This window comes from Glycine soja, chromosome 2, assembly GCF_004193775.1.
Source record: "Glycine soja cultivar W05 chromosome 2, ASM419377v2, whole genome shotgun sequence".
NCBI classification, from domain to species: Eukaryota; Viridiplantae; Streptophyta; class Magnoliopsida; order Fabales; family Fabaceae; genus Glycine; species Glycine soja.
This window is the reverse complement of record NC_041003.1, coordinates 10,778,885-10,806,792: the sequence shown is the minus strand read 5'-3', so window position 1 is coordinate 10,806,792 and position 27,908 is coordinate 10,778,885. Positions and strand designations below refer to the sequence as shown.

At 33.0% G+C, this 27,908-nt stretch overlaps 2 protein-coding genes across 6 annotated transcripts; one reads left to right on the top strand and one right to left on the bottom strand.

The window, feature by feature from the left end:
* Positions 1-2,946: 2,946 nt before the first annotated feature.
* Positions 2,947-18,696, bottom strand: LOC114386871 (CSC1-like protein At1g69450). Of its 5 annotated transcripts, none has more exons than XM_028346935.1 (12): positions 18,419-18,696; positions 18,168-18,213; positions 17,536-17,864; positions 17,222-17,377; positions 16,999-17,062; positions 16,560-16,769; positions 7,538-7,726; positions 7,100-7,398; positions 6,008-6,284; positions 5,333-5,605; positions 3,682-3,915; positions 2,947-3,542 (listed from the first exon to the last, which is right to left on the bottom strand). In XM_028346935.1, exons 3-12 carry the CDS (start codon positions 17,814-17,816, stop codon positions 3,387-3,389), a joined length of 2,139 nt encoding a protein of 712 aa, XP_028202736.1. In that variant the 5' UTR covers positions 17,817-17,864; positions 18,168-18,213; positions 18,419-18,696; the 3' UTR covers positions 2,947-3,386. The 5 variants fall into 5 exon arrangements, 4 of the variants coding, with proteins under 4 accessions (XP_028202736.1, XP_028202749.1, XP_028202743.1 ...); XR_003661197.1 differs by having other exon boundaries at positions 3,401-3,542; positions 3,682-3,812; XM_028346948.1 differs by lacking the exon at positions 16,560-16,769.
* A 2,825-nt stretch (positions 18,697-21,521) lies between these two features.
* Positions 21,522-27,061, top strand: LOC114386861 (vesicle transport v-SNARE 12-like). The gene is made up of 6 exons (XM_028346922.1): positions 21,522-21,908; positions 22,019-22,126; positions 22,949-23,007; positions 23,101-23,289; positions 26,240-26,410; positions 26,660-27,061. The coding sequence occupies exons 2-6, from the start codon at positions 22,030-22,032 to the stop codon at positions 26,810-26,812; spliced, it is 669 nt and encodes a 222-aa protein (XP_028202723.1). The 5' UTR covers positions 21,522-21,908; positions 22,019-22,029; the 3' UTR covers positions 26,813-27,061.
* The last annotated feature ends 847 nt before the right edge of the window (positions 27,062-27,908 follow it).

The window sequence follows — 27,908 nt, the reverse complement described above, 5'->3', positions numbered from 1 at the left end:
TTACAAAAAATAAGGGTGTAATTTATGAGGATATTTTTCTTAAGACTTCAATATATATATTTTTCCTCCATATTTTGTCACGGCACAAAAAAAATAATTCCATCTCCTAACTTTTGTCCACCATAAAACGGGATATTGTGAACCCACATTCTTCTCATAATATGCTATGTTGGTCTATGATTGGGTTCTCTCTTGTAATCATAGATTTTTTTTAACAAGCATGATAGTTTTACACTTTTTTTTTTCTTCTTACATCTATTTTCACCCTCAATGAATTTTTTTTCTCCTTCTAATCATATTATTTATATATTATTTTCTATTTCTCTTCTTTTTCTATCCATATCTAAACAGATTATATAAACCTAAAAAGAATGTCAAGAAAAACATATTTTCCTACTTTTCAACTGGACTATCTTTTGAAGTTTCTCTTTTGAAAGTAGATTTAGTTTAGCTTTCGGCAACCTTCTGTCAACATCATAAATCCTGTAGAATTTACTCATCATCAGTGTTATATATATATATATATATGCACCGTTCAAGTGCGTAGAACAAGGGCCTTATAATTCGGGCTGGGTAGGTGTATTTGTGTCAATCGGTTATGGGTTGGGTCAAACATGGATTGGCCCACCTATAATTTGGTTAATTTACTCTAGAGTGTAAAATAATAATTTTAAATAATTTATATAACCGACATGTATTAATAAATTTAAATTAAATTATATTAAAATATTATTTGACATACATATATTAAAATTTAAAAATCTAATTATTATTGAAAATAAATATTTTTTTATAAAATAAATTTAAGTAAATTTGTGAAAGAAAAACTTGATGATTACAGTTATTAATTACGATAATTTCGAATTTGTGGAGCAGCTTAGATCCCTGATCACTCGGATAAGGAACATCCAACTATGACGAATTGGTCCACTTTTTTAACTTCAGTTTTATTAGCCTAACTTACATATTTTGTCAAGTTTTTTTTTTACTCTTACATTATTTAAAAAATCAGATTAGACTGTTCAGTTTGTTTGTTTAATTGGACCAAGAATAGGTCAAGTCACTAGTCCGGACAACTAAGGAAAATGATAAAACAAAAATCTATTAACAACTGGTCACGAACTGACCAACAATTGATGCTAAAAAATGGTTTGAACTGATTTTCTTTTTTTATAAAATATTTTTAATTTTAGTTCTAATTTTTAAATATATAAAAATCATATGATATTTACATATGAATTATTATCATCTAAATATTTATTATGAATTCTTTATTTTCTAATATGACCCCTTTATGTTTATTTAAACTTTTACCTAACTTAATTTTCTTATAATTTTTTATATTAATTTATTACTGACATGTTTTTTAATCTTAAATATATATTTAATCAATACCAATCAAACCATTGTTCAACCAATGAATTGTAAACCAATACTTTTACTGATACAACAACCCGTCAGAATTTAAAAATATTAGTCACTATCTCATCACTTCAAGTTGAGTTGACATTTATATCGAGTACTAACTGATTTTAATAGTGAATCATCAAACATGAATCTCCCGTAGTCAATTTTGTTCTTTAATAAGGTGTTTTTTAATCAAACTAGTCATTTAAAGTTAAATATATTTATAATAAATTTAAATGTATTTTTTGTCATTATAATTTACCTTTGATTTTATTTTTAGTCCTTATACTTACAAACTTTAATTTATAGTCTTTATAGTTTAAAAAACGATTTTAATTTACGTTATAAGGATCAAAACCTAATTGAATAAAGTTAGTGGAACTAAAACTTAAACCAAATCAAGCCACAACTACATTGATAAAAACTAATGTAATTATTATAAGGACTAAAATTAAAGTAAATTAGTCTGACTAAACGCATATAAATTTTAGGTAAAATTGCACTTTTGGTCCCTCAGTTTATCTCCAATTTTGGATTTGGTATTCCAGTTTTATAAATCCTTGTAAAATTGGTCCTGAAAACCCGATTTGGACGTTGACCGTTAACCTCATACGTTGACTGCCACATGTCAATGCCACGTGTCAATGTCTGAGTGATTCCCTGTAAAGGCTTCATTTTTTGTAGGTAAAATTGTACTTTTAGTCCTCCAGTTTTACTTCAATTTTGATTTTGGTCCCTTTATAATTTAATTCGCACATTTGGTCCCCCAATTTTATAAATCCCTTTATAAATTCAGTCAAATTTCATCATCGTGAAGGTGTATTTCAAATTTCAAACAAAAATACCATTGTCATACATAGGCCACTTAAGCAGTCGTATACACATAATACTGCATGGGGGAGCAAAAAAAGAAAAAAATAGGGGATTATTACAGAACTGTTAAAGTAAGAAATTTGAAAATTTCAGACCCAGGTTAGGATTTATGTGCCACTTTCCCAAGTTGAACAACCCCGGAAGTGAGAGAGAGACAAATAGTGATTTTTCTTTGGGTTCCTAAGTGAGTGAAAAACTTGTGATGAAAAGAAAGTGCGAGATTTATCAAGACCTACCATGTTTCTAGCACCAGTGACTAAACCATTCAAAAGACAAATTTTGTAAGAACAATTTATGAAGGGATTTATAAAACTGGGGGACTAAATGTGTGAATTAAACTATAGAGGGACCAAAATCGAAATTAGAGTAAAATTGGGGGACCAAAAGTGCAATTTTACCTACAAAAAATGAAGCTTTTACAAGAAACCACTCAGACGTTGACACGTGGTAGTCACACGTGGCAGTCAACGTCAGAAGTTAATGGTCAACGTTCAAATCGGGCTTCCAGGACCAATTTTACAGGAATTTATAAAACTGGAGGACCAAATTTATGAATTAAATTATAGGGGGACCAAATTCGTAATTGGAGATAAAGTAGGAGACCAATTTTGCAATTTTGCCTAAACTTTATAAAGCTTGAAGGAGAAGTTGTAGAGCCAATATGAATTTTCACCTAATAATAAAGCAAGTATTTAACATTTCTTAAATTTTTGTTAACGTGCATGATGCATCCTTAGAGAATGCATGTTAAAAACAATGTTCAATAAAAATACAAGGGTTCAATATCTTGGAAGTCTAAATATCATTTAATATTTTACTCTGCAAATAATTAAGAAAAGTAAGAAATATACGCAAATAAGGAGGAAAGTGGTTTAAGAGCCAAGGCAAAAGATAACTTCAGTGCTATATGCAAGTTTTAGGCTCTTCATTTAAGAAGCTGGAAAAAATTGGCCACTCTTTCGGAATTCAAGACTTTTCCATCTATACAAACAAGCATATACAAGCCCCTTTTGCACTTCATTGCCCTTGACATATGAATATTTGCATCATATACTGGGAAGAACCAACACAACTGGTTTATTATTGAATGACATTGTGCCTTAGCATTAAGCCTGAGATATAAGGGGACTGCGAAGATTGTCATTGTTTTGTGAATGTTGAATTGGAAGCAATGCAGGGTCTTTATAAGCATTTACCAAATTCTCATAAAACTGTGTCATTGTAGCATCATTTTGATCTTGCCTATCCTTCTTTTTCAAACTCTGGAAACACAAAACCAAGTTAAAATCAGACCTGACAGATTGAATGCAAGATGCAACAACTCTTTATTCTTTCAGTAATGTTAGGGGTTGGATATTGGAAAAAACATTTGAACAATCATTTGCTGGATTTGAAGTGTACCTCTGCAGAATATGCAACAAATATGGGCAGGAATCGTTTTCGGCAGTACTCATTAAAGAGAAGTGTGAGGACTGGTAGGGGCATCGTCAAAGTAGATGCTAGAGAAAGCTTTTTCAAAGCAAAGATTCCCACTGCAATAATGTGCATGAGTACCAGAGAAAATATCATTGAGTTGTGTATAATAGGCCAAAATTTCCCAGCTGTATCATACTTTGGTGCATATACATTTATAAACTGCATAATATATTGGCAGAGCATCAGTGTAAATTATATCAAAAATGTTTTTAAATGTCACAATTTCATGGATAAAATTAACATTGTCAGAACAAAAAGAAAATAATCCTTGAATATGTCGGGGGAAGACCTCTTGCACACGCACACACAAACAACACCAACAATTGAAATAGCGACGACACATATCTAACATAGTTTGGCATTTCTTACCTACGTCCGAGGAACATCTCAAATAAAATTACAAGTTTTCTGGACAAACTTGAGAAAACCCTCCTATTTACAAGTTCTTTGTACAGACTTGATAAAACTCTCATTACAAGGTTTTTGGACAACTTAAGAAAACCCTCTCAATTACAAGTTTTCTGGACTCTTAAGAAACCATCCCCATTACACGAACCCCACTACCCCTCTTCGCACTTGGGTAATATCTTCTCGCATCACAATTACCTCCTTTTATAAAGATGGCGAATGGCTCCATTCTTGAATGTGACTTAAGTGAACCTTAATTGTACTTCACTAGAATTGAAAACTTCTACCAAGCAATCAAATTCAAGGTTATATCACTACTTATGCTCCACATTAGTCAACCACAACCACAGGCAGTTCCTGAAACCAAATTCCAAGACATTAAAATGGAACTTGTTTAGGCTTCCCCTCTTCAATCTTTTATTTCCTAACTTTGTTGCATTTTAGAATTTGCCTTGGCTTATCCTATTTAGATCTAAGTCATGATATATTTCAGTAAATACTGTCTTGCAATCTTTGGAAAGCATGGATAAAGTACATGCAGTTGCTCTTACTTATTGTTGCTCCTTATACACATGAATCATACTCCAGTGCAGAAACGGCTAAATTTCATCTTAATAAAGCCATCGTCCAACTACTATGCCCTTTGACCCTTTCCAGGCATCTACTTATTATTTCACCAAAAATATTCCTCAGCTACATCAACCTTCCCAAGTTCAGAAGTCCCGGTGAACAAATTTTCAATTACGGACAAAATTAAACATCAGGATTTACTCTTAGCCTCTTAGGTGTAGACAGAAATCAATAAATATCTCTAAGATGCCTCCTCACTTAAGAGCCTTTTGAACTTGAATCATGATTAATTATCCCATTTTACTTGGTGCTTAAATTTATTTTTCTATACAAAGAATGGGTGCAACAAGGATAGACCTTATTTTTAGAAGCTTTGGTACCACAATAAGACATAATTCAATCCAAAGCTTAAGCTAATGGGTGGAAACTTAGAAATGATTCTTGAACACTTTTTATATTGCAAATATTTTGTATGGATTTCCAATAATGAAATTCTCCCTTGCTTTTATTAGTAGAAGCTCATCTGTGGCATAAAATAAGCTTGGCAAATATAAGAGTCTTCTAGCAGATATCAAATAACATCCAAAGAAATGCTGACCTGGTTTCGAAAAATGATGTAAGCAAGACAAAAGTAGGCCAAGAGGAACGGCAAAATTAATGGAGCTAGGAAGAAATATGTAATACCAAGAAGTCCAAAGAAAAGGACCCTTGGAATATCCTTGTGGTATGGAGTAGATGGAACTTCAAATTCATCATCTTGACTGGTGAAAGGCCTCGTTATCCAACTGAAAATGAAAGGAATTACACGGAAGAGTTCTGATGACACGCTTGTCCATCCTTGCGTGACAACATAGGTAATAAAAAATGATGCCTACAATCAAACCAAAATTAATGACATCAGAAAGATAGAAATTAAAAAGTCTATATTTTTATAAATTGTTATGTAGATTTTATATTTGAATTGTGATCATGTGATATGATCAAAGTCATAGATAGAATAAACAATTTTATTCTTATTATGTTTGGGAGGACATTTGTTTGGGTATTTTTCTTTGGTAGATGTTTATTTACTTTTATTCTATCAAGGTTCATTCTTTAAAATGGGACTTTCTTTTCGTAGAGATTTGAATGATAAAAAAACTAGTTAATTACAACTTGTCTTGGTCTTACTTGATTCTTTCCATAGCGTGGTTTTCTATCCTGCAACAGACTTTTTGTAGCCCTCAAAAATATGTTTCAGGAAAGTTTACAATGGAGAGAAACATTTTCTAACCTGTGCTGGAACTGCAACAGCCAGCTTCCCAGGAATGTTCTTGGGATCAAGGAGGGTATTGAACATAGATAGAATTGAGCCAGAAAATACAGTTGCGAAAAAAACATTCCATACTGTGAACCACAGCACTTTTCTAGATGCACTCATTTCTATATCACTATGTGAAATGTATCCTTGAATGGAGGATAGGAACTCCATGGCAGGAGGCACCAATTTCAGAAACAACTGAAGAATAAGACTGGGAAGGTATCCCGTAACTATTTGACTGAAAAATTTTCTGAAAGCAGATTCACAAAAGGCTCAGTGATTGTGCATTAAGAAATAAGAAAAAAAAATTACAAGGAAAAAGTTAGCATGTCTGCAAAATAAAGATGTAGCATTACAAGTAGATGTTTGATTACACAGGAAAAAACAGAATCACATGCAAGATATTTAACATGACACAAAATGCTGTGATTGGATCATCCTAGCAGCAAGGAATTTCAACATTGAGTAAATCTGGCAAAAAAATTATCAACAACATCCACTCTGGTCTTCATGTAACTATCATCCTTTATCAATTGCAAAACCCATACTTTATGTCTACAACCAAGATGTCCTGAAAAACAAGGTTTAGCACTGGAGTTCCTATGTGTATAGGCAGTATGCAAGCAATATGATTGCAATACTCCTCCAAATCAATGAAATCCTTGAAACATTTTTCTTACTACCAATTAACAGCGTCATGGTTTAGAATTCTGACAACCTAGTTTGATAAGTCAAGTTTCTTTTTAAAATCAATTTACAGCTTCCTGGCTTTACCTTGTCTGAACTAACTGATATTCCTAATGAACTGCACATGCAATCGAGGCAAAGTAAAATCTGCTCTCACCAACTTGTGGCCTAGTCAATTATTGAAAGTATATACTTTGAGAAACACTGGACAATCACTTTGACCTAATTCTCATGCAACCCCAAAAGTTATTCTTTTGAGCAGAAACTCACATCCATGGGTTAATAAGACCGTGAGGAGAGGGGAAATAAGAGAAGAAAGGTAGCAAAGCATAGAGGGGGTTTATCATGAACAAATAAATAAATAAACAAGCAACTTACATGGTTAGAATACTTGTCAAGAAGGGAAATAAAATTTCCAATTGATTGAGGTTGGTAAGCCCCTGTACGATTACTACAGGTATAAGGAACACAATAGTGAAAGTAGTACACACAAGTACAACCACCAACTTAGAAATCCATCTTCGCATGAATGATTCAGAGAAGAAAGGCCAGTACACATCGTGAGGTTCTGGAGCTAGCTCAGTAATCCAATGGGTGGGATTGACTGATTGCTGTAAATGAAAAGCAGTTGCAGCACCAAAACGAGACTTAAAGAACACAAAAGCTGCTCGAGCCTCCTTGAATATTGAACAAGAGTAGAGATTAGTAGGATGCATTTTATGACTTTATACAAGAAAATGCAAATAGTTAAAACAAGACTGAAACTACTTTTAAATTGTTTCTTTTTGGAAAAAGACCTGAAAGATTACCACATACTTCTCCTGCCAATGAAGCCTCTAACTGCTTCAATCTCACATTCTCCTCAATGTCCTCTAATTTCTTTTCATAATATATAACACTGTTTTTTCGGCTAAAAAGTCCAGGAAAACCACGCTGCGTATTCTTCTGCTGAGTGGAATCAGATCGTAATTGAGTAACCCTTTTGTACATTTTTTTTGCTTCGTTCTAGATTAAAGAAACGGAAAGACAGGGATGTTAGTTGCATAATTCTCAAAACTGAAACAGAAATAGAATACTGAAACAATTAATCTGGTCAACAAAATAGCAACCACCTATACATATAATTGAAAAGATAATTAGATTTGGATTACCAGCAAAGCTGTTAAAATTAATAAATAATGCTTGAGCTGCAAATAGGATAATAATAAATTACTACAAAGGTTTGAGTATTGTAATTGTCTCAAGGAATTTTCCTACAAACAATACTTTTTCATGGAATATCTCATTTATATATAGACTATCTTCAAAAGTGAACCTAACCAAAGGAAAGAAAAACCAAAAATAGTAACATTAGGTCAGGCATATGCGTTTCAATCACTACAATGGTGGAAAGCAAATATGCAAATTGTTTTGCATACAAGTCAGATCAATTATATGCTGCTTGTTTGTCACACTGAATCACTTAACTCAAAGGATCTATTGATGTCAATGCATATATTTCAAGAAGGTGTGAATAAATATGACCATCCTCATCCTCTGATAACTTAGAAGGTGGTGACTGTAAGAATTAATGTCTCATGTGAGAGGTATGTGACTTATGTAGGGACTAATAAATAAATAATTAACGATTAAGGACTAAATTGTAATTGGGCTTAATAGGAGAAGTTTCTAGGGTTAACTGCTACTTGATAGGAGTAATGGTTATAAAAGGGGCTTAATACCCACTAATGTAAAATAAGGTCCCCTTCCTGACCAGAAAGTGTTCTCTCTCACCATAACCATCACGAACGGAGAGAGGCAGAGAAGAAAGGCCTAAGGAAGTGAAATCTTATTTTTCTCCTCTTTCAAGAAAATTAAAGTGCACCGCAGAGAAGTTCCAAAGAGAAAGGTACAAGTCTTAATGGAGAAAGGTACACATCATTATCTATTGTTGTTTATTGATTGTTTGTGAGAACCATAGGTTTTAAGATCTTGTTGTTTCCTGTCATTGATAGTCTAGGAAACCCCTTAAGAATCTTTACATGTGGTATCAGAGCATGTTATGAAATTTATGATTCTCCAAGAATGATTTAATTTCTCTCAATTATACATGAACCCTAATTATGAAATTTAGGGATAATTTAATTTCTTTCAATTATGTATGAACCCTAATTATGAAATTTAGGGATAATTTAATTTCTCTCAATTATGCATAAATCCTAATTATGAAATTTAGGAATTTTATTTTCCGCTGCATGTATTATTTTATTGGCAATATTTTATTATTGTTGAATACCAATTTTTGGAGAAAGATTATTTGAAAACTTATGATTATGGGAGAGAAAGTTGCACGGCATGTATATATTAAATTTGGAGAAAGTTTTTACTTCTAATGGTGAAAGAAAGAAAGCGTGCCTAAACGTAAAGATTCAATTTCAATTTTGAAAAGCTGCATTGGCAGGTACGTTTGTGGCAGGAAGAATATTGAAATTTTGGAAATTTCTATTTGCAACCTTATGTTTGCTATTTCCAATCCCACTTGATCTTTTTTTTCCCGAAAAAATTATTGTTGAAAGTGATTAAAGGATTGAAAGTTTATGTTATGTAATTAAATTAATGTGAATGTTTTGCAATTATTGATAGCAGTAAATACATGTATATGCTACATATTTGCTTGAACGTGTTAGAATGTAAAAACACAAATAAATGCAAATATTATTTTATGGTTTGGAATGAAATTAATAGAATGACTATGAATTGTTAATAGCAATAAGTATGTGCAGGCCATACATATTTGGTTGGAATTAAATGTATGTTGGATTTGTTAGTCACCAAAGTGACCAAATTTGTAAGGTTATTTAATTCCAAATTAATGATTATTTCAATAATATTTGGTTGGAATTAAATATATGTTGAATTTGTTAGTCACCAAAGTGGCCAAATTTGTAAGGTTATTTAATTCTAACTTAATGATTATTCCAATTACTCATAGAATAATGGATGCTAAATTATATGATTATTGGTTTATGGGTAATTGAAATTCATTGTTATAAGGCATTTATGGATCGCCCAAAGGTTGATTAGTTATTCTTATAATTAATGAATATAATTGTAGGCAATTTGTGTGTATCATTAGTTTTATTTATATGCCCAAAGGAAATAGATACAACTAATTGGTGCATATTTAATTGCCAAATAATGTTAAAATTTTATTAGCATCATTATGTTTGTATGTTGTATGTTGGTGTATCACCCAAAGGAGAACATCAATATACATTGTCTGTTATCTGAATGAATCATATGTATGACATATATTTTATGTCTCAAAACACTTATGTGAATTTTATTATGTAATACATGTTTTGAATTCATTGGATTCTTATGCATCATCTGTACCAATTTTAATAGGCTTAACTTCTCTGACAGAAATGAGCAAGTCCAATTTCACCTTAGTGTTTTGGATCATGATCTTGCTATGTTAGAAGAGAAATTTGTTACTATTATTGATGTTAGTAGCAATGAAGAGAAAGTTCATTATAAAACTTGGGAAAGACCTAACAGACTCAGCCTAATGTTGATAAGAATGACTGTTGCAGACAGTATTAAGACAACTCTCCCTAAAATCGAAAGTGCTAAAAAGTTTATGAGATTAGTGGGAGAGTATTCTCAAACAGCTGATAAGTCTGTTGTTGGGACATTAATGAGTACATTAATCACCATGAAGTTTGATGATTCACGTACTATGTATGCACATGTCATTGAGATGACAAACATTGCAGCAAGACTTAAGACCTTGAGAATATAATGGCTGTGAATGAGAACTTTCTTGTTCAGTTTATTCTGAACTCATTACCGTCTGAGTTTGGCCTGTTCTAAATGAACTATAATATCATGAAAGATAAATGGAATGTGCATGAATTGCACAGTATGTTAGTTCTGGAAGAAACGAGGCTTAAGAATCAAGGAAGTCACTTAGTCCATTATGTTAGCCACCAAGGGAATCAAGGAGCTTGAAAAGAAATTTATGAAGAAGCATGATAAAGGCAAAAGGGTCATTAAAGAACAATGACGACTCTTTGCAAATCCAGAAGAAAGGTATCAAAGGGCAATAATTGTCAATTTTGTGAAATTAAGATATTTCCAAAAGGATTGCCTAAAGTGTAAGTCTTGGTTCGAAAAGAATGGTGAGCTTAATGCTCATGTATGTTTTGAATCAAACTTAACTATAGTTTCCCATGATACATGATGGATTAATTCTGGATGTATGACTCATGTTTCTAACATTATGCAAAGATTCCTTACAATCCAAACCATAAGCCCAAATGAGAAGTTCATTTTCATGGGGAATGAAGTGAAAGCTCCAGTGAAAATAGTTGAGACTTATTGTTTAAAATGCAACACTGGACGTCGTTTAGATTTACTGGAAACTCCTTATGTACCTAGTTTATCTAGTAATTTAGTTTCATTATTTAAACTTGATGTTACTGCATACTCTTTTAATTTTGGTAATGGATGTTTCAATTTATTTAAGCATAATCATCTCATTGGTACTGATATTCTCATGATGGTTTATATAAATTGGAAATAGACAGTTTGTATGTTGAAACTGTTTTAATTCTGCATCATAATGTTGGCACTAAACGTAGTTTAGTGAATGAACGATCTGCTTTCTTGTGGTATAAACGTTTAGGTCACATTTCTAGAGAAAGGATAAAAAGATTAATAAAGAATGAAATTCTTCCTGATCTAGATTTTACGGATCTAAATATTTGTGTGGATTGTATCAAGGGAAAACAAATAAAACACACAAAGAAATGAGCTACAAGAAGCACTCAGCTTCTTGAAATTGTGCATACTGATATTTGTGGACATTTTGATGTTAGTTCTTTCGGAAAGGAAAGATACTTTATCACCATTATTGATGATTATTCACATTACGGTTATGTCTACTTACTGCCCGAGATTTCTTAGGCAATGGATGCCTTAAAAATTTACTACAATAAAGTAAAATGGCAATTAGACATAAATGTGAAAATTATTAGATATGATAGAGGTGATAAGTATTACGGAAGATATGATGAAACTGGGCAACACTCAAGTTCATTTGCTAAGCTTGTTCAGAAACATGCATTTGTGTGCAATACACAATTCCCGATACACCACAACAAAATGGTGTATCAGAAAGACATAGTAGAACTTTAATGGATATGGTTAGGAGTATGTTAATCAATTAGACTTTACCCGTATGTTTGTGGATGTATGCCTTGAAAACTGCCATGTATTTGTTGAATAGGGTTCCTAGTAAGGCAGTTCCAAAGACATCTTTTGAACTGTGGACAAATAGGACGCTTAGTATAAGACACCTGCATGTTTGGGGTTGCTAGACAGAAATAAGAATTTACAATCCGCAAGAAAGAAAATTGGATGCAAGAACAATCAGTGAATATTTCATTGGTTATCCAGAAAAGTCAAATGGGTATATGATTTATTGTCCTAATCATAATATGAGAATTGTCGAAACTGGAAATGCAAGATTCATTGAAAACGGTGAAATCAGTAGGAGTACAGTTCCACGAGAAGTGAAAATTAAAGAAGTTAGAGTGCAAGTCCCTTTAACTTTTGTCTCTAACAGTAAGGTGATTACTACATCAGTTATTGTTGCAAACAGTAATGAAGAAGTACAACACAATGATGAGCCCATGATACATAATGAACCCATTGGGGAAGAACCACAAGAAGTAGCATTAAGGAGGTCTCAAAAAGAAAGAAGACCAGCTATTTCGAATGATCATGTGGTATACCTACATGAAACAGAAACAAACTTAAGCATTAATGATAATGATCCAGTTTTGTTTTCACAAGTTGTAAGTTGTGATAGTTCTGAGAAGTGGTTAAATGTCATGAAAGAAGAAATAGATTCCATGGAACATAATGGAGTTTGGGAGCTTGTAAAATTACCAAAGGGTTGTAAGAGAGTTGGTTGTAAGTGGGTCTTCAAGACTAAACGTGACTCTCATGACAACTTTGAACGTTACAAGACTAGACTTGTTGCTAAGGAATTTACTCAGAAAGATGACATTGATTATAAAGAGACGTTTTCACCCGTCTCATGAAAGGATTCTTTCAGGATTATTATGGCATTAGTAGCCCATTATGACTTGGAGTTACATCAGATGGATGTGAAAACTGCCTTTCTTAATGGAGACTTAGAGAAGAATGTTTGTATGGACCAACCAATGGGGTTCTCAGTTGAAGGAAATGAACACATGGTGTGCATACTAAAGAAATTAATATACAATATTAAAACAAGCTTCCCGCCAATGGTATTTGAGGTTTAATGATACCATTATTTCCTTTAGATTTAAGGAAAATATTGTTTATCGATGTATGTATCTGAAGGTCAGTGGGAGTAAGGTTATTTTCTAATTTTGTATATTGATGATATCTTGCTTGCAGCTAACGATCTTGGTCTTCTTCATGAGACTAAGAAATTTCTCTCTAGAAACTTTGAAGTGAAAGATATGGGTGAGGTAAGCTATGTGATAGGGATAGAAATATTTCATAATAGATCACAAGGATTGTTAGGCTTATCTCAGAAAGTATATATATCGATAAAGTGCTAGAGAGATTCAAGATGGAAAGGTGTTTAACATCGCCTATTCTAATTCAGAAATGAGACAGAGTTAGTCTCGCACAATGTCCTAGAAATGATATGGAACGAAAACAAATGAAAGTAATTTTGTATTCATCAGTTGTTGTTGCATCTGAGAGCTGAATTTGTAATATGTTTTAAGGTTACAATTCAGGCTAATTGGCTGCGGAACTTTATTTCAGGGCTTGGAATTGTCGATAATATTGCTAGGCCGCTGAAAATGTATTGTGATAACTCCGCAGCAGTATTTTGTTAGAACGACAAGTACTCTAAGGGTGCTAAGCATATGAAATTGAGGTACTTTGTCGTGAAGGAAGAAGTTCAGAAACAAAGAGTGTCAATAGAACATATTAGCACAAACCTTATGATAGTTGACCCTTTGAATAAGAGATTATTGCCCAAGACATTATAGAACATGTTGAAAGTATGGGCATTATTGTTATTGATGATCATTAAATGTAATTTACCTTATGTAATTTTGCTGACACTCTGAGCTCAATTATGATATGTTTCTGATTACATGTTCTCTATGTTTGCATGCATGTTTGTGTTAGAGTAATGTTAACGGGCTTTGTCTTGAATGAAGACATTATGTTGGACCAATTATGTACTCCTAACTAATGGTCATATTAAGTAGAAGACTAATTTGTAGTACATGGAAGGGACTATGTCAATTAGATGATGTACAACCGCCATGACTCAAATTGGTTCCTATTCTTAATCATGAAATTATGATGTACCCAATGTATAGAACAATTTAGTCAATTTTTAATGCGCATTATGTTAGTTAATCTATTTATTTATTTAGTCCATAATGTTTATTAATGTCACATGAGCCAAGTGGGAGAATGTAAGAATTAATGTCTCACATGAGAGGCATGTGACTTATGTAGGGACTAATAAATAAATAATTAACGATTAAGGACTAAATTGTAATTGGTCTTAATAGGAGAAGTTTCTAGGGTTAACTGTTACTTGATGGGAGTAATGGTTATAAAAGGGGCTTAATACCCACTAATGTGAAATAAGGTCCCCTTCCTGACCAGAAAGTGTTCTCTCTCACCATAACCATCACGAACGGAGAGAGGCAGAGAAGAAAGGCCTAAGGAAGTGAAATCTTATTTCTCTCCTCTTTCAAGGAAATCAAAGTGCACTGGAGAGAAGTTCCAAAGAGAATGGTACAAGTCTTAATGGAGAAAGGTACACATCATTATCTATTGTTGTTTATTGATTGTTTGTGAGAACCATAGGTTTCAAGATCCTGTTGTTTCCTATCATTGATAGTCTAGGAAACCCCTTAAGAATTTTTACAGTGACTTAATCCTTTATGTTGGCTCAACAACAAAAGCAATCTGGACAATATCATAAACACTTTAGCAGCAGCAAAATTACGGAATTCTAGCATTGGGGCTCATTTATCACAAAAGCACCCACTTTTAGGGTTGTAATCAAGTATGAAAAATTGGAAGAAAAAATGTTCCAAGGGCTGTCATATGGCTGTGAGAAGTAATGTGCATTAATAGGCTTGTTAGCTTCGATACAGGAAAAATTCTCCTTAGTTTAACTTCAAATGTCAATCAATACCTTCTGTACTTGAATAAATCTGATTATAAAGGCAAGACAAGGACATGCAGAACATACTAGCATCAAGTACGCCCAAGTTTAAAGGCCATAGGACCTGAATATTCTTGTATATTTATTACTGAGCTAATTGTAGATCATAATTATTTGAGTTACCACTTACTAGCATTAAGAAGTTGTTAATAAATTGTAAAATATTTTTCTTTCAATCCTAGGGGTACTTTGGGGCATGTCTAGTTTTAGAAAATGCTTTTTGTTATCATTTCCTAATTTTGTAATCATTTGTAACAACAGTATGAAACATAAAACATTTTCTCAAACCAAACAGGCCTTTAGTAATCTGGTATTTCCCAGTAAAGGTGGTATTCAGGCTTTGTTTATGTTTTTTAGTTGTTATAGAATATTTTAGTAATTTACATATTTGTTCATAGGCATTACCATTACCAGAGACTTTTTAAGTAACAAAACTATCTTTTGTTTTGAGGTAAGTTAGTTTCTACAAGCTCTATATGGTAGTCATTGAGAAGCTGCAACCTGAATCCCCAGGCATTTCAAAGGAGCACCAAGCAAGGGACTTCTCTATGAAGATAAAGGTCAAACTCAGATCATTGACTTTACAAATGCAGATAGGGCCAATATTCCCTTAGATGCGCAATACACTTCAAGATTCTCTTATTGGCGATAACTTAGTATCCAGGAAAAGTAAGAAACAGGAAAATAGAGAGAGGGGAAACAGAAATAGATCAAAAAAGAAATTCCTATGATCTAATGTAAGTGAAACAGACTTTTGTATCTTTCATCCTGTCTTATTTATAAAGTATTATGAAAACAGCTAAAACCTACAGTTTATAGAATAGTATTGTATAGGTATGGTACGGCTACCGTATCTTGTAAACTTGGTTACATTTCACAGCCAAAATTAGTATAATATGTTCTTTGTGCTTGGAAAAGAGTAAGACCATTTTAAAGTGATGTAAATTCGATTGTTAAGAGGAAAAGGAGATCCTGTTATGAACCCAGAAACAGAAAATGAGAATATAATGCCTCTATTATTGAATAATGATTGGTAACAAAGAGAAGGAGAGAATTCACCTCAAAGGGTTTCCCCTTTCTACAACAGCTCAAGTTCATTTCTGCTAACAAACCTCCTTTCCTCCACCTTATTTATTATCTAACTAATCTCCTCTAACTAACTATTTATTCTAACAACTAAACTAATTACTTTGTATTGCTCTTGTTCTTCCAAGTAACTATGCTTCTCTCCTAACAGACCTCCATTCCTCCCCTTATCCTTATTTCCCCCTATTTATTATCTAACTAAATGTTCTATCTATACTACCTACTTTGTATTTCTTACATTCTTCCAAGCAACTACCCTTCTCCCCTAACCGATTTCTATCATTTTCTTGTGATTCACTCAAAGCTCTAATTTGACTTCTTTTTCAACTATAAGTGATACATCTTAATGCTTAATCAAAAGCACAAATATGTAGCGGATCAAAGCACATAGCCAGAAAATTATGCACACCTTTAGAAGACTAAGAATAAAGTTTCCTAGAAAATGTACAATATAGAGGCAAAAACCAATCAACAAGAAACGAAATTAAAATTAAACATGATCCTTACTACAAGACTACGGATTTTGCCTGTTCGGCGAACAACCACGTGTGACAGATATGTAGAAGGGTAAAGCTCACTAAAGAAGCTCTGAACACTGTCACTGATGCTGCCTGAGGAGGAAGTGGGAATGCTGTGAACTAAAATGGTGAAGTGATGAGGCTGAGGTTCGGAAGAATAAAAGTAAGAAATTCTTCTAGAAGATATGTATTTATACTCCTGAAGATTAAAGGAAATAAAGATATGAGTGAGCAATTCAATTGTTTGTTCATATATGAATTATATCTACTTATAGTTATATATTTTAATTAATGAAGAAAATTAAAGAGAAAGAAAAGCCCTTATTACCAATCCCTGTATTAAATCTGATGTACAATGCATGAAACTTAAGAGATTGCGGAAACAGTCAGATAAAGTATTTCCATAAGCTAAGGGTGAATGTACTTACATAAAAAAGTAGTATGCATATGAATCCAGTGACAATATATACAGCACTGAAGTGGACCCATAACCTGAAACAAAAATCATAAAGGATAACAGTCTCATACAATTCTTATCCATAATGAGAAAGTAACAAAAGACAAATGCTGAAAAAAAAAACACTCTCAAGGCTGAAGTAAGTTCTTTAAGAAAGCTCAATTAGAACAATAAAATCTTGAGTTAGTATTCACCAATGAGAGCCACTGTTTACATTTGATATAGTGAACACATCCAAGGAGTTATTGACAAAGTCTGCAATATCAATATCTTTTAGCTGATTTCCCCAACAATTGACTGGAAGAAGCACAAAGATCCCAATAATCCCAGCAAAGGTAAACGTTTTCAAACTGCATCCAATAAACATAAGAACTCAGTCTACAATATAAATAAGAGATATTTATTTAGATGATTCCTTTCTTTTGTTTTGGAAGGGTTGGAAAGGAGTGACACACAAGCTTACAAAACCACTAAACCATGAAGGTGCATAGTGAAGGGAATGATGTACCTAAAGGTTATCATGCGCATAAACACCACACCATCTAACCCTGATAATGAAAACAGTTCCTCCTCAGAAAGCCTCCAGGCTTTTGCAACCCAACCTGCAGAAGGAATTAGTCTTTCTAACTTGAAACGACTTCTCCTCTTAGAAGTTCCTTCAGTCAGCAGGCGTGGCACATAAACCTCATAATTGCTTGGTTGTTTCCTCAATATAGAATACAGTGTGAAGAACAACACACACAGAGCAGTGTTGATACCAACAGATGTCAATAGAGCAGACACAATCATGTTTCCAAGGAAATCTCAGAAATCGAAAAAAAAAGACTTGGTGACTACCTACAAGAAACACAAACAATGGAAATTCAAATCAAACACTTTTTTTTTAATTTTGAGTTCATCATGTGCACAAAACGCAATAAGACCAAGAACATGGAGCAAACTTTGTAAATAAATAACCTATGGTTAAACTAACTTAGTTGGTTGAACATAGTACGTGGGTATTTGTAAATCCTTTGGTGCCTATCTTGGATTCATATGAATAAAAAAAAAAGTGTTTCCATTAGACCAAATTGATCATTCTGTCATTTTACCATACTAATCGGTCAATCTAGTAATACGTGACAAATTGTGAGAGATCACCTCATATTGGCGTTTTCCGTGTCAGCCAAACAGCCAGTGCTATAAACTGCCAGAACAACCAATTTACTTTAACAATGGAGTAAAGTGAAACTTTTTATATTTACAACTAAGCTGAAACTATAAATTTAATGAGTGAGCCAAACAATATCTCAGCCACAACTGTTCACTAGATTATTTGTATATAAACAAAAAGACACATAACTAATTGCTGAAAAGAAGAAAAATAAAATTAAACAAAAAAATGTACATACTCTTGAAACGGATGTTGAGAAGCCGTGAATTGAAAAACCCAGATTTAGAAAACTCCCAAAGTATGAGACTTTAATCACAATATGATTGTTGAGCTCACTCTCAAAACCCAAACTTGAACAACCTTGGATGGCTATATTGAAGACTTTGGAATGAGGATGAATAGCTGATATTACGTGGCAATTTTTGCTATGTTGACTTAAACTATGTAGGGAATAAAGAGGACCAATAGTTGAGAACCAAAAAAAAAAAAAAAAGACAGAGGGAAGAAGAGAGCAAAGATACACGGAAGAAACGCGAAACACGCGTCTTTATAATATAGTATGTGTCAGAACTCAGAAGAACATCTGAACATGGACCAGTTTAGCCAAGTACGCAATTAATTAGACAATCAATTACTGTATGTCAAATCAATTTGTTTTTTTTTAAAAAGAAGTTTAATTTTAAGGGGGAAAATTAAAAGTCAAGACAACACTCAATTATTGTCATTTTTAATTTGAGTTAATAATTAATATAGCAAAATTTTAATATAGTGCGTGTCATCTAACTAAAAATATTTTAAATATGACTTCAACATAAATTATTATAATAAATCTAATAACTTATAATTATACATCAATGATTAAATAACAATATATATGTTAACTCATAGGATTAAAAAAGCAATGTAAGATTTTAGTGTGTTCAATGATTTATTTAGTAAAAGAATTCTTATTTAATTTTTTAAAAAAATTTATTGAGTTAATAATACACTCCAAGCTGACATGAGACTAAAAAATTTAATGTGTTATAATTTTTTAAAAAGATGTTATAATTAATATTAATATGTAACTAAACTCAACTACATATATAAAAAATTTGACCGAGATAAAATAATCAAGTAAGAGAGTGATGGAGAGGTTTTCAATTTCAGGTTGGAAATTTTATATGATTAATTAATTGATTTTACATTTTAGAATTCATATTTTATTTCAGGGATGGGGTTGAAAGGTCGTTATAATAGTAGAACGCTCAACTAATGGTTTCCAGCTGTCAGTCACAGACGGTTAGCTGCAGCTGCTGCCGAAGGTAGAGCTTGCTTAAATAATTTGTGCAATATGATAATTTTGGTGAAAATATTTTAATTTAAGAAAAAAAAACATTTAAATAACTTATGTCGATTATGAAACCGTCAAATTATAAACAATTAATATTAATATATGAGCCGACCTTACTTGAAAAAAAAGTTGAAAAGGGTGAATTGCTTTTTGCATCTCTATTATTTTTATTCACACCATCCACATTTATTAAATTGAGCTTAATATTTTTTATATGTAGTCAGTATAAAATAAATTTATATTATTAATTAATAAAAAAATATTATTATAATTAAAATATAAAAATAAACTCTTAGCCCACTAGATGAAGTTGACTATATGAATCATACTAGCTTATTAGATAAGTTAAAAATCAAATTTTCAAAAATATTATTGAATTTTAGATCTTCCTTAATTATTTCCTCTATCATTATTTTATCTCCTTCTCATTTTTAACATACTAAAAATTATACAATCTACTCTTTAAACCAAGTCTCTTGTGACCTTAATACATATTCAAACCACCTTGCCTATCATTTTTTAAAAAAATGAATAATGATGGAGGGGATAAAATCCCACCAGCAAAAACCATGAATTATTACTGGCTTTGTGAAAGGTTAGCAGAAAAGACATGAACACAGTTAACTGAACCATGTTTAACCATCTATTCCTAAGTTGCTTTGAGACAATAACAACTTTTTTGAAAGTTTGCGCCACTAACAGCGAGTCACATTCTAACCAAAGTTTTTTCCAACCCTTATCATGAGTGATCTCAATGGCATTTATAGACGCCATTATTTCAACATGAAGGGCATGCTCTACGCCAACATATAAAGCAAAACAACCCATTACATCAACCATATGATTTCGGAAAATAGCACCACAACCCACTAAGCATGGGGATCTGTTTGCAACCTCATCATTGTTGTATTTTATCCGGCCATGGATAGGGGTACCAGCTGACTGCCTGCTTAATGCAGGGAGCTTTCAATTTGGAGATTTCTTCGATGGAAGGGTATATGTAGTAATGAGAGTGAGTGGTCTCCTGCAAGCTTAACATTGGCTAAGATAACTATAAAGGCTTTTTAAAGGTAAGCTCTTTGATTCTGGAATTTGGACTTGTTTTGGTTGTCCCAAATTGCTGAAACCAAGAAAGTTATGGCAACCATAAGAACATCATTCAACTGTTAGAATTCAAAACAGAAAGGATGCTTAGGGTGGACTATTTGTCCAAACGAAGTCTAATTTTATTTTTTCTTGAGCCAGTCCCAGATTGAAGAAGCAAAACAACAGTTAAGGAAGAGATGGTCTATTGTTTCCATCGAATTGTGGCAAAGCTCACATTTGGAAACCTCTAGTGAATAAAGTGTCGTCTGTTGGGAGCTTATTTTGAATGAGGCACCAAAGAACCAAAGATCTAGCTAGGCCCAAGGAATGATATTTCTTGGGGGATTTAAAAAGAGAATGCAGATTTTAAAGTCATAATTCCCAAATTGGTTGATCCTTGACTTCAAAAAAGGGGGTGATAGTGCTTAATTTCTATTTCTGTTGAGAGTTGCATCCCTTCTGTTTTAAGCCAAATGGGCAAATTCCAACACCCTTTGAAGTTGATGACTAGGGCTTGAAGGTTGCACAAGATGTGATCTGGGACATTAACAACAGAGGACATGGGTTGAGAAATCCATTTATGCAGCCCAAAAATGTTGTTCTCACCATTTTCAAGGACCCAAAATGTGTAATTAATAATTGTAGCCTAGAAGTTCTTCATACCAAACCGAAGGGAGGATTTTATATAACAACGAGGATGTAAAGCACCTTTGAAGGCTCTAGCTCGGATAAGTCTAGCCCAATGATAATCAAAATTAATGAGTTTCTCGGTTAAAGCAAGAATAATTGCTTGGTTGAGATTGACAAAGAATCTTTGGCCGAGACCTCCCTCGTACAAAGGACCACAAATGTTTGAACTGTTTTAGTTAATACACTTTGAAATATTTTAAATCTCTTTCTGTCTCCTCCAAATCTTTCAATATTGGAGGAAAACAAAAATTTGACTCTCTTCTCTTCCATCATTTTTCCCCTCGATCAAACAACATGTTAGGCAAAAGGCAAAAGAAATTCGAATTTGGTTTGACTGGAATGATATGGTAAAAACAAAAATTGACTGTTGACTTGTACCATCTAATAAAACCCGGCAACCGTCAACTAACGACACAGCATCCATATCAAACTGTCCTAACCTCAGGTGCTCCTTCCCTGCGGTTAGTGAAATTACAGTTCCTACGGTGCAAAACGAAACTTGCTCTTGTTCCTTCCCCTCCTCATATTTTCCAATACCATTTTTCACTGTTAACACCAACACACCCAAAATCTCAATCTTGTTCAGATCCCTCATACCCCTTTTTTCATTCAAACTAAGGTAAAATCGAATCCATCACCTTGCACTGATGGGGTTCTATTGTTTCTAATTTTCAATTTCCAATTTTCCAATTCTTCAATTTTCAACTTTTTTGCTCTTTTTGGAAAAAGGGGGTGACAAGATGAGTGAGGTCTTCGAAGGGTACGAGCGCCAGTACTGTGAGCTCTCTGCTAATCTCTCTCGCAAATGCAGTTCTGCCTCTCTTGTTTCTGGCCAGGGTACCTTAAAAATCCAAACTTTATCGTCGTTTCATTCACCCCTTTTGTCGTTTGCCTCTTTTTCTGTGTTGCGTTTTGATGTCTTGGACTGCCCTTTGTGTTTTTTCATGCATATCTGTCTCCAGAGTTTTATATTTATTGGGAAATGGAGCTTCTAATAGAAACACTCTTCTTCCTAATTGTCCTTTGGATTGTGTTAAATTGGCTTTGAGCAAGAGTATAGGGATTATTACTATACAAAATTTGTAGTAATATAAATTATTTGATTGTCATGATGTGGTCAAAACAAGTAAAAGTCATTATTTTGTGTTATTCAATAATTTTGTGCTACCGCTATATGTTTCGATCTATATGATTTGATGAACCCTATCTTATTGATCAGTTGAGTGAATTATATTATTGGGACTAGTCATGTTCTTCGGTTTTTCTGATGTTCTTCCCCGGTTGCTGCTGTTGAATCTGGTGATCCCTGGCTGGCAACATGGATTTGTTCATGTGTTTCTTTTGTTAATAGTGTTTGCCCATTAAAAGCGATGAAGATGTGCATATCTTTTAGATTCTGGAGGAAGTGGATGATTTAATTTGCTTATCTTTTTGTTCATGGCAACATGGATTTGTTCATGTGTTTCTTTTGGTGATCCCTGGCTGGCAACATGCATATCTTTTAGATTCTGGAGGAAGTGGATGATTTAATTTGCTGTGCTGTGTGTCGGGTGTTATCTTGAGCATGCTTCTGTGACATGAAGATGTATGATAGCTTATCGTTTACTTTAACGTTAAATCTTGTTTACTGATTTTTTTTTAAATCAACACTATTTTCAGAACAGCAGCAGCAGAAGTTGTCTGAGATTAAAGCGGGACTAGATGATGCTGATGTTCTGGTACTAAGATGAATGTTTTCTTACATGTCCGTGCTTTGTTTTTGTAGGTTTTATCTTCTATTCCTTTCTTATATCACTCTTCTCTCTCTTCAGATTCGGAAAATGGACCTTGAGGCGAGAAGTTTGCAGCCAAGTGTAAAAGCAATGCTTCTTGCAAAGTTGAGGGAATACAAATCTGATCTAACCAATTTGAAAAAGGAATTTAAAAGGCTAACATCACCTAATGCTGACGAGGTTGCCCGTGAAGAATTGTTGGAGACTGGAATGGCAAATACACATTTGGTAAATTTGGAACCCTGGGTTGTATTACTTGATATCATCATTTTCTTAAAAAATAAAGAAAAGTGTGACTTTCTTGGTTAGAGAGCTCCAATCGAAGAAAGTGTTAGAAATATAATAATAATACATAACCTTTCTTGTATCTTCACCTAATAACTTAAACTTTTGGGATAGTTAGTCCGTGACATGGTATCAAAGCTTTTATGACCAAGTGATCTAGAGTTTGATAAAAAAAAAAGTTTAATTTCAGCATGAGAAGGTGGACTTGTGCATTGTCTTTGCTTCATGCCCAAAGGGGTCTTGTGTGAGGGGACATGTTAGAAATAATGAAATATTATATAAAACCATTGATGTGTCTTCACCTAGCAACTTAAGCTTTTGAAATAGTTGGTTCATGATAGTAGCTACCATTAAGGCTTTTCAAATAGCTATCTTTTTGTTGAGATATTTGATATAATTAGGAAATTTTTGTCAATTAATGTGATTAGGGAATTTCTACTATGTTTCCATTATTTCTATAGGTAGATTGATTCTTATCCTTGATTTATGGGCTTGACTCTCTTATACTTAGAGCAGTCCCATCCTCTATGGTCTTCCCATCACTACTTCATTGCAAAGCTCCCTAAAATTCAGTATTCTACTGTAATTTCACTATTATTCTTGCAAATGAATCATCTTATATGTTGTGTCAACTGTCCAACATCTTGCAGCATTTTAGCTCCTCTCCGTTATGTTATTTCTTCCTACAAGTTCAGCCCTCTTCCAGTTGTGTTCTTCATTTTGACCATCTCTTTCTCCATCTCTGCTTATGCCATGCATATTACCAGTGTGTTTCAGACAATTTTACCGCTATGCATTTTATTGGCGCATTTCAAATTTAAACACTTTTTTTGGCAACCTTTGTCCTCCTATTGCTAGTCCTTGGTTGTGTTCTTTATTCTGACCATCTTTTCCATTGGTTTCTTCTACCACTGATATCTCTGGTGTGCTTTAACACTTGTGTTTCTGTCTTGGTTCTTATCTACTCTGTCATTCATTTTTCATGCATGTTTCAAATAATCTTTGGTTATTGTAACTGGTCCCCTATTGTCGTGTCATCATTTTGGCAGATTTGCCCTTTTTGGTTCAAGTCATGCACTATCGGTGACATTAATCTACTCTCTTGACTTTACCAAAAGTTCCCTGCAATAGTCATAATGAATTGTCACAGTCCCTTCATTCTTCAATCTCAAATTTTGATTTTTTTAAAGGGTATGTTTGTAACAAGCTTAAAACTTAGTAAGTTTCAACTTGGGGGGGTATGTTGAGATATTTGGTGTAATTAGGAAAATATTGTCCATTAATGTAATTAGGGAAATTTTTCTTTCTTTCCATGATTTCTATAGATAGATTGATTCTAATTCCTAATTTTATGAGATTGATTCTCTCAGCCTTGTATACAAGTATAATACTATTATCATGAAATAAACACATCATTCTTTAATTTCAACACTTTTAATTGACTGAATGTTTCCCTAATTATAACATGAGAGACCTATGCACTGTCTACACTTTAAGCCCAAAGGGTTCTTGCATGAAGAGACATGTTTTGGAATATAATATAACATCATCATTCATGTTTCTTAATCTAGTAGCATAAGCTTTTGGGATAGTTGGTTCATGATAGTAACTACCATTAAGTGTATGTTCAGCAAACTTGACAACAAAAAATCGTTGCTTCTCCATTCAATGGAATGCAACGTTTATACAAACATAGCCTATGGCTCTTCCAAAAGGGATCTTTTGATAGATTGAATGCTGATTGATCAAGGTAGGGCATTTTATAAACTATTTTACCAGAAGGAGCTGTTTTGAAACATTTTACCAAATTGAGGCTGTTTTGACTGTTTGATCAGGTCAACTCACCAGTCAAAGTAGCGAGTTCAGTGCCATGGCAACAATTATATATTTTTTAAGAATTGGACTAATAGTCCATGTGACGTGCCACATATGAATTTGCCAGTTAGACTAGTGTGTTCTGAAAATGCCATTCTTGGACATTGGATGTGATGTGCCACATTGGGTTGACACAACTTGCCACGTGGACTGCTAGTTCAATTTAAAAAATAAATATAAGCGCTGCCATAGCACTGAACTCTCCACTTTGACTGGCAAGTTGACCTGTCAATGGTCAACATAGTCACAGTTTGGTAATGTTTCAAAACAGCCCATTTTGGTAAATAGTTTCTAAAAGTGCCCTACTTTGGTCAATCAGTCATTGATTGAATGTTTCCATACTTATGCACTCATTTTCGTCACTAGTTTACTACTGTTTTTTCACTATTAGTTTTTTGTTAGTACATCATGTTAGGGTATGTAATGTTGTTATCTTTTGCCTCTTTTAATCCCGAATTCTGTTGTAGAATTTATCGTTGTAGTTCCTGGACACCATTGATGTTCTAACTTTAAAGAAATAGCTGTGACTGAATGTGAGGTTGATCAATTACTGTGCCCGGTTTTATTGCAAGCTATATTACAGAAGTATTTGTTGTAGAATGGTTGTGGTTTGCCATTGTTCTAATAGACTGTGAATGATGACTATTATTATTATTAAGCATGGCATATTACTATGATAATTGAGAGTGTTATGCCTGTGATGAGAATATGACTGATTGTTTATTGCAAATAAGGTTGCAAATGTGTGCATATGCATATCTTGGGCCCTGTTTAGAATATCCCAATATAGTTTTTTAAAGTTTTAAATTACTATAGGTTTTTGAAATTGATTGCACTTGTAACTGAAGTAGTGCAGTTTGAATGCATATCCAGTGCTGTTAGGCATGTTCCCTCATTTTTTGTTTTCTGAATTTTGAAATTAGTTGGTTTTTGAAGGTTGTTACACTTGTAACCCAAGTAGTGCATTAGATCTGATGCTAATCTATTGTTTGTTGGGAAAATATGGATGATATTGCAGGCTTCTGCTGATCAGAGAGAACGATTAACAATGTCTGTGGAGAGAATAAACCAGTCGGGTGAGAGAATTAGGGAGAGCCATAGAACCTTGCTGGAGACTGAAGAACTAGGTGTCAACATCCTCCAAGATTTGCACAGTCAGAGAGAGACTCTACTGAACTCCCATAAAAGGGTATGCCGATATGTGAATGCTATTTTTTTAAAATTGAGTTCTTATTATGCTAACTTTAGGTAGTTTTAGTCCTTTTTCATTCACTAGGAAAGAACCATGAGATGATCTTATTCTCTAAGGAAAAGTATTAATACCAATCATGATATATAACTCTTCCTCGGGGGGATACGATTGCGAGTCTTCAACATAACATGTGCAATATAGAAGTTGTGATGATTGTTTTGATGGTCATTTTTCTATGCCTTGCAGCTTCATGGGATAGATGATGCTATCGACAAGAGTAAGAAGGTTTTAACTACCATGTCACGGAGAATAACTAGAAACAAATGGATCGTTGCATCCGTGATTGGAGCTCTTGTTTTTGCTATAGTGATTATTCTTTTTTACAAGCTATCTCGTTAGCTAATATACACAAGTTACAACAGGATGGAAGCAATGTTTAATGCTTTTATGTGTTTGGTTTATATATAGGAACCATATGACAAGTGTGATGTTATCATATCTCTGCAATTATTTCCCCATTGTTATTTTAAGATTGGTAACTTTTCAATGATACCTTGCTCTTTATGCTCTTCATTAATGTTTTTCTTTTGAACTGTAAGAGCATTCACTTAATGGAAGTAATTTTGTTCTAGTGTACTCATTTTATGACATGATGCTTTGCTAGCATTTCTTAAGTTTATGGATTTCAAATCCTGTGCTAATGCTGTATGCTTGTGCCTTTGCTCAGCAAAGAAACACTGCTGAACATGCAATTTCTATTATTATTATCTTCAAATCTGTTGTTTCCACGTATGTTTTGACATGAAAACGAGTTACACAAAGCGTTTGATGTGTGCCAGAGACATATTAGTCAATTCCTTTACGTGTTTGCTTCATAGATGAAATTAATAGCAGCGGTCCTTTTTCCTAACCCTGATATGGTTTCATTTTTAACAAAAAATATTGATGTGACACATTGACTAATGACATAATACACCCGACATTGAATGCCATATTACACCCATTGATTTATCATATATAACAATTTATAACCAGATAATATGATAAATTTTTTAGATTGTATTCTATTTTTTTTTTTCAAATTTGTGGTAAAAAATGTGGGGCTTTTAAAATACCGTGCAATTAGTAAAAGTTTGGCTACATAACTATTTTGTTCCATGAATGTCTAAATTAGTAATAATTTATTTCTTGAAAGAAAAAAATATATAATTTAGTCTCTTAATCCATAAAAATATGATAATTATATCACTTGTATAATTTAATGACAATTTAATCTCTAAGTTTTAGAATTTAATATCAAATTGTTTATAAAAAAATATAAGTTAATATCAATTTCATCTATAAACATTATAACTTAATTATAAAATGGTACTACAAAATTAACAAAACATAATTATCATAATTTTTATACATTTAAGGACTAAGTAAAAAATTTTATTGTTTCAAGAACTAAGTGCATGTTTGGGGATGCAGTGGGGAGCCCCAAACGTAGTTT